This window comes from Belonocnema kinseyi, chromosome 10 (genome assembly GCF_010883055.1).
Source record: "Belonocnema kinseyi isolate 2016_QV_RU_SX_M_011 chromosome 10, B_treatae_v1, whole genome shotgun sequence".
NCBI lineage: Eukaryota > Metazoa > Arthropoda > Insecta > Hymenoptera > Cynipidae > Belonocnema > Belonocnema kinseyi.
In genome coordinates this window covers 76,884,543-76,892,174 of record NC_046666.1, presented here as the reverse complement: position 1 = coordinate 76,892,174, position 7,632 = coordinate 76,884,543, and the positions used below count along the sequence as shown (strand labels likewise).

Here is a 7,632-nt window from a genome sequence, read left to right as displayed (position 1 = left end):
AAGCGGATCATCCGCCGAGCGTCCCAAGGTTTTTGGGGGTGGTCCGCACCCACCAACTAACATCCTGCTCCAAATCGATTGCGGCATGCTCGATGATGTTCGGCATACTTCGGTCTTCATCGGCGATTCAAAACTAGTTCGGTTTAGAAAGTATGCGTGGGTTGATGCTCAGCAGAAACCCCCACATTCATAATTTCATAACTTATGGGTTGAAAAACAATTAATGAACCAAGTTTGATAGGGGTGCGTAGGATTCAATCGCTTTGGCAAATCCAATTTAGTATTTTATTTCCTTATGAAGAAACTTTCATATCTCCAAGCTGGGCTTGAGATTTTAGGGTTTAGAAATAATCTCCTGCTGACCCGATTAATTTAATATATTCAAATTAGTTCTAGCTTTTGAATTTGCTTGAAACTTTAAGTTGGTTTGTCGAAAATGATAATTCTCTATGCACTGGCAATTTTATTATTAGTCAATTGCATACATTTTTAATTATATTTGCAATATTTTGAATAGCCATTGGATCATAATTTCGCTGAAGTTAAATAACCTTCGATTCTCAGTGAATATGTCATTTTTCCTTATTTATCTGACTAACCAGAAAATGGGTTTAATCCTATTGTTCAGGCTAGCCAGAAAACTCGAGTCATGCCAAGTAAAATATAGAGGCTACCCAAAAAATCGGGTTAACATCAATATTCCTGCTAACTTGATAACCCAAGTCAACTGGGAAACACGGAAGCATTGTTTTATTGCATGTGCAGTATTGGAAAAATTACTCAATAAAAGAGACTAAATAAAGTTACTTGAATTAAAAAATATTAAATTTATTAAATTTAATTTTCAAAACGATATTCATCTGAATATAATCGTATGGTTTCTGTTACACAATTGTCACTTTGAGCTGCAATTTATGCAATCTGTTGACGATCTCTGATTTAAAATATTTACCCTCCACTCCAACCAATTACCTCTACTAGCTGCAATAAACCAGAACCCATTTCGCGTACCATGTTCGCTTACCGCGTCGAATGTTAACTACCCCCTTTCTTTTTCCTTAAGCAACGAAGCATTTCCATTTTCTCTGATCAAACATCTTTCGAACCCGTATTTTCCACAGCAGTAGAAATTACATTCATGATAAAACCCCTCGAAACTACTTCTTCTACTTTGGGCGGGTACATACTTCATACTCTACATACTCTCTCGACTATGATTGGATTCTCTCTCAAGTTTCTTTCCTCTCAAGCCTCTTTTTTTTAGTTGATCATTATCAGTCGCCAAGCTCGATTAGATTCCTTAAAACTAGGAACCTTTCTAGGCAATGGATACTTATACCTCTACTCTATCCCTAGGGGTAAATGTAGGTATAGGTAAGGGTTTCGCCCTGTGCCCTCTGACGAATGAGAATATACCTTCGCGCTATTGTTCCTTATGCCAAAACGACTTTACTCTTCCTCCCCTTTCAACCTTATTCCGGATTTTCATCTTCTACTCAGCGAATCTTGCCGGATGTTCTTCCCCCGTCGCACTATCTAGCAGATAAAGACTCCCGTTATACGTGTATCGCCCTTGTTATACCATGAGCCTGCTCTCGCATTCCGCAATGCGGTCTCGAAGGTCTAGCTACGTGACCTACGACCTCCACCACCTACCGGAGTTACAATCCCTCCCCTAGGACGCGTCGCGCTACCCCCACAGCCCCTTCTGTAACATTCACCAATTTGAATCCCCCGCTCCGATCTTTGACCCGAGCTAGCGATATTAATAATTAATATGTTAGGCACTCAACTGAGACGACCTGAAATGCCCGGAATTAGTTGTGATTAGTTCAGGGAGACAATTCTAATGTCAGGGTGCGTATAAAATCACACATATGTTTTTACCACTTTCGTGTAAATCATACATGTACGCTACGGGTTATTTTACGACCTGTAATTTCTGCGGTACAGTTACACTGCCACATGGGAAAATTTGAATTTTCATTTGACCCGCAATTTAAAAATCTTCTAAAAAAATCGCTGTTACTTCTAGGACGTTAAATATTTTGTTTTCCCCAAGAATGCTACTATCTACGAGCCAAATAAGTTATGTTTTAAATAAATAAATAAAGGCAAAAGAAGAGATAGCCATTTTGAGACAATCATCGAGAAATTCTTCTTTTTATCTAACGACAAAAAAAAAATTGTATAAAAAATTCCGTGTTGCTCCTAGGATGCCGAAATTAATTAATGCACAGGCCACCATGTTGTGGCCTTCAACTATGTTGAAGGCCAAACAAATTCGGCTCTAAATAAAATAAAAAATTGTCAAGAAGATTTAGCTATTTACAGGTCACCATAAAAAACTTTGGATTTTCATTTTACCATGGAATTTGATTTTTTTTTTTGAAAAACTTGTCCTAGAACGCTGGAAATTTTGTTTTCCCTGGAAAAACTGTTATCTAGACGCTAAAGTAATTTTTCTCTGAATAAAAAAAAATTCAAAAATGATGTAAAAATTCTTTGCTGTTTCTAGAAAGTCGAAATTTTTGTTTTTTAAAGAAAGTCACTATCTGGAAGCCAAAGAAATTCTGTCCAAAATTTAAAAAAAAAGAAATTCCGACCATCCACGGAAAATTCGAGTTTTCATCTGACCACGAATCTTGAAATTTTCTAATTAATTTCCTATTGCGCCAACGACTCACGAAATTCTATTTTATTTATAAAAAAGCAACTGTCCCAGTTGTGTCAGAAGGTTATGTAACGCTATATGTCAATTAAAAATACACAGAATCACCACTGCGCATGTCAGAGATATCCGCGTCCTGACATCACTAAAATTGGGCAGCGATAAATAAAACAATAATTAGAAAAATTGAGTCGATTTTGTATCAAAAGCATTTCTGTACAATTATTTTAATTTTTAGTATTATAAAGTAGCATATTATGAGCTCAATTATTTTTAAATAAAAAATTTCGAAACCTCAAAATTCTGTCCGTCCATTAGACACATGCTGTCCGACCACCAAAAATCTTGTCCACGAAGTATTATAAGGAGACCCCACTCCCATGCGGTTTTGCAAATGGCGGCGTCCGCGTAGTAAGCCGGTTGTAAACAAACAACGTACATTCTAGTCATTGTTTTGTCGGTTTCCTTGTGAAAGTAAATGGACTGTGATAGAAGTGAGACGTTCTTGTGTGTGCAAAATAGTTTGCTGTTGCATTGATGGGCGTGCTACCACAAGCTACGTTGGAAAAAAAGAAAAAGGAGACAGACTTGAGAAACGTCACTTCATTTGCCCTAGCACAGTCATTTGGATGATTTTCGACAGCAAATGTCATGTGTTCGATTTTAAATATGCCAAATCGAAGAAATTTCGAATATAAATTATTAAAAGTTCCATAAAAGTGCTGCTATTTTTGTATTTGCTTATCAGTTGCCATGACGACACAACTGCCGTATTGAGAAAATCCAAGGGTTTCTCGTTTTTCCGCAAGAGGCGCTACGGGCGATGCAAATTAACTAAATCCGAATCCAAGCGTCCAAATTTTCCGAGAGTGGGATCTCCTTATACTACTTCGTGATCTTGTGCGGCCACTGGTGTTTTCTTAAGCTTTTCCGAAAAAAGTTTGTTTTTTCCAAAATCCACTTTAACTTATAAATAAATGGCAAAAATAACTTTAAGAGTACGCACTGTTGAAAAATGTGAACGTATGTTAGGAAAAATACAAAAATAAAGTGCCTGCAAAAACTTAAATACAAGAATAACGCTGTTTGTCCGACCACTGACACATTTACCCTATGTGGCGATTTATAGAACATCAGAAAATGCGAATTTTCACCCGAACGCATTAACTCAATATTTTTTAAAAGCTCTATATAACTTCTAGGACACTGAATTTTTTTTATCTAAGAAGTAACCTATTAGAAATCCAAAGAAACTTCTGCAAGAGTTTGTGGCATTTTAGTGTCTTATGAAATAAGGTTAAAGATGTAGTACGTGGATAGGATTAGTGAATTAACTTTTTTCTTAGGGTGGGTTAGAGTTATTGGACTTGCAAAGGAAATCATGTAGTTATGTTAGTGTTACTCAGCTTATTATAAGTGTTATAAGTGTAATAATGTGTTAGAAATTAACGGGGTTTTAGACATTGTTAACAGATATATAGAATATATTGGTTGGAGGTGGTAAAACTCACAAGATTAGATGAGCAGGTTAGGTACTTTATCGGTACTTTAGTAACTATAGGCATTATGGGGGTAATTAGATATTAGAGGTCCTAGTGGCGGTATGGATAGTTAGGGCTTTTCGGTTAGGGATTTATTATTTATCTTAGACTATTAGGGGTTACAGACCATTTTTATCGCTTCAAAGATGTTTAGGATTACATCAGCTTTTATCAAAGAGGGCTTTCAATGATTTTGGGGCTGATTCCAGAGATTATGTTACAGAGATTTTTATAGCCAGTAGAAGGAATGCGAGCAGTAAGGATGATAGAAATTTGCAAATAATAATAATTATTATACTACCGGTCAAAAGTTTGGGTTCACCTTTTTTTCGCTGATTGATTAAATTGTCGTAATTTTAATTATAACACAGCTAAACTTTTTTCTCTTTATATAAGTCAATGTTCTCAAAGTTTTCTATAAAATGAGCCCAGGATAGAGCCAAGTCGTTCATTTTTAGGTAGATATTTCAAGGATAGTTCAGATTTCAATGTTTTTAAAATTTTCAATAACTTGCTCAATGATCAATATTTTTTCATGTTCTTGTGGTCATGACCATTATGAGCGTAAATCTAAAAAAAATCCTGTTGCAGTGCAAGAACTTAAAGTTGTTCTATGCTAATAGTCGTTTGTGGTACTGTAGAAAAATGGCTTTAAAACGAGTCCAGGAACATTAAAAAATATTCATTATTACGGAAGTTATTATTTTATCACCATAAATCAGTTTCACGTCTTATATAATTATGTTTCCGATAAGTGTTGTTCTGGCTGAATGGAAATTCTTTTGTTTTTATTGAAATGTCAAATTCACATCATATTAGATCGAAATAATAATCATGTGTATGTCATTTAGGGATCATTTGAAATTTGATGTAGTGTCGCGGAAATTCTACAAAAAGAGGAACTGATTACAATACAGTTACTCCGTAAAAATATTAACTAGTTACATACTTTTAAATAAAAACTTTTTTTGAGGGGGGAAAAGCGAGCTCATAACAAAATTTACCCTACACCCTACTCCCGAGGGCGGGAGGGGGCAACCTTAAAATTTCAAATGGAAACCTATTGTTTTATTGCAGTGATTCTATTTTCCTCTTGCCACTGGCTGCGCAGGCGGCTGCGGTGTTTTGGTTCGTTGTCTTCCTGAAGTATTCATTCTCTATTTCCTTGTCCAAACCATTTCTTTGTAGACTTCATCAAAGCCGTCTAATCAATTTTAAGTATCCTTTCATCATTCCAGTTGCATTACGCCAAACCCCAGATTGCAAAAGCCACCCCACACATGGAACTTGCCCAGATGCATGACGCTGCTTTGGACGATTCGTAGACCATATACGGATCACGTTCTTGGTGTACGAACCCATGTCGAGAACGACGACTTATCTGTAAACATTATGTTCGCCCAATTGCGTTTCGATATTTTCGTTCTCCCATGCCAGTCGCTTTTAAATGTGCTCCTGTTTTAATAGCGGTTTCAGCACGGATCTCCTGTATTCATAGATGACAGACCTCAAACGGCATGGTATCTTCTGTAGCCTTCTTGACCAAACTTTTTGGGTTCCCCGCAAATTATAGGTGGGCTGCTTCTCAAAAAGCTTGACAATCATCTAATCCTCCTTTTTCGTGGTCACACGCGTCTTACCCCTGACTGGCAAATCGTCAACGTTTCCTACCTTTCTATACCACTTCGCCCACTTTGTTACAAAGTTCTTTGACTTTCTTATAGCGTATAATCGCTGTGAAACTCATTTTGAGTCCTTTTGGATCCGTGCACATGAACACGGATTCGAGCCGACTCGCGTAGGTTATACTCATTGCATAATACGTATCTCCCTTGCCTCAAAACAAATGATACTGGACCAAAAATTACAGCGCACCTTAGACTTATCTTTTCTGAGTCCCATACCATAGAGAACTTGTTGGATTTTTTATTTTGATAGTTTTGTAGTGCTGCTGACGTTCGTTTGTGTTTGATAGGGTGTCGTTGTATTCTCTCCTTACTTCACCTTATTAATTTTACAATGGAACATTTATCTGTACAAGAGAAAATTGACATGATTCTCAGTTATGGAGAAAATGGAAAAAATGTCGAGCATGCTGTCACTCTTTATGTTCAACGTTTTCCAGACAGTGTACGGTCACTCGCTTCTTTTTACCAGGTGCTCAGCAAATTCACCACTAACGGTAGTGTACAAGCGAAAAAAAGAAATAGTCCAAAAACTTTTACTGGAGTTAATAATGAAATCGCGGTATTAGCCACAGTCGCTAATGACCCGCACGTTAGTATTCGACACCTAAGCCGTGACTCCGGAACATCTCAAAGCAGTGTTTTGAGGGTATTAAAACGTAATAAATATCATCTGTTTCATCTTTCACAGCATGACGAACTTCAAGGCAATGATTTTCAGAACCGAATGACATTTTATCAATGGGCGCTTCAGCAGATGTAAGAGAACCCTAATTTTTTATTTCGAGTATTGTTCTCAGACGAGTCGTTTTTCACGAATCACGGTACGATTAATCGACATAATATGCATTATTGAAGTGCGGAAAACCCACACAGTTTGCGGGAAGTTGAGCGTCAGTTTCCTTGGCCCGTGAGCGTTTAGTGTGGAGTAATTGGATAACAACTTGTCGCTCTGTGTTTTATTGGTGATAGTTTACACGGTCATAAATAAAGTAAATTTTTATTAAACGAACTTTCAATATTGCATGAAGGCCTAAGCTTAGAAGTGCGACAGAACATGTGGTTTGAACATGAGGGTAAACTGGCGAGCCGGATCGCCAGACCTTACGTCGCGGGATTTATTTTTGTAGGGTTATCTAGAAATTCTAGTTCATCTAGGAGTGGCAATAACTTTGGAGAACATGTAACGGCGAATCAAGAGTGTTTATCACCCTATAACATCAGACACACTCCGCAGTTGTGTGCACATTTTCAAAGTGTGGATTAACAAGTGAATCGAAGTGTGAGAATACCAGGGGACTAACAGTTGTCCACACCGTCACTTCTGGGTAGAGCTAAAAATAGTTAATTCTTTGACTGCTTACATAATTGACGTCAAAATGAGAAGCTTGCTTTTTTTAAAAATAAAATTCAGCTTTATAATTTTTCTACTCCACTTTAACCCCCTTCTCAGATGAGTGGAAGGGGTTTAAAAATTAAATTGATTATAATTTAATAGCACTCCTGAAAACAATCAACACGCATTTTTATTTCTTGTTTGTAAACGCATTTCTTAAACACTCAACAATGCCATTTCTCGCCATTGCAGCGCTATCTGGCACAAATGGAAAAAACTTACGTTTTTTTAATGGAGAAGCTCAACCTGCAATAAAAAAAATGATATCCATTTGAAATTTTAAAGCTACCCCACACCCTCCCGCTCCCAGATAGTGGGGTGTGAAATAAATTGGTACGG

General features: G+C 37.0%; 1 protein-coding gene across 1 annotated transcript; it reads left to right on the top strand.

Moving 5' to 3' along the window:
* Positions 1-6,231: 6,231 nt before the first annotated feature.
* LOC117181213 lies at positions 6,232-6,660 on the top strand. Its single transcript, XM_033373777.1, has one exon. The coding sequence runs from the start codon at positions 6,232-6,234 to the stop codon at positions 6,658-6,660; it is 429 nt and encodes a 142-aa protein (XP_033229668.1).
* The last annotated feature ends 972 nt before the right edge of the window (positions 6,661-7,632 follow it).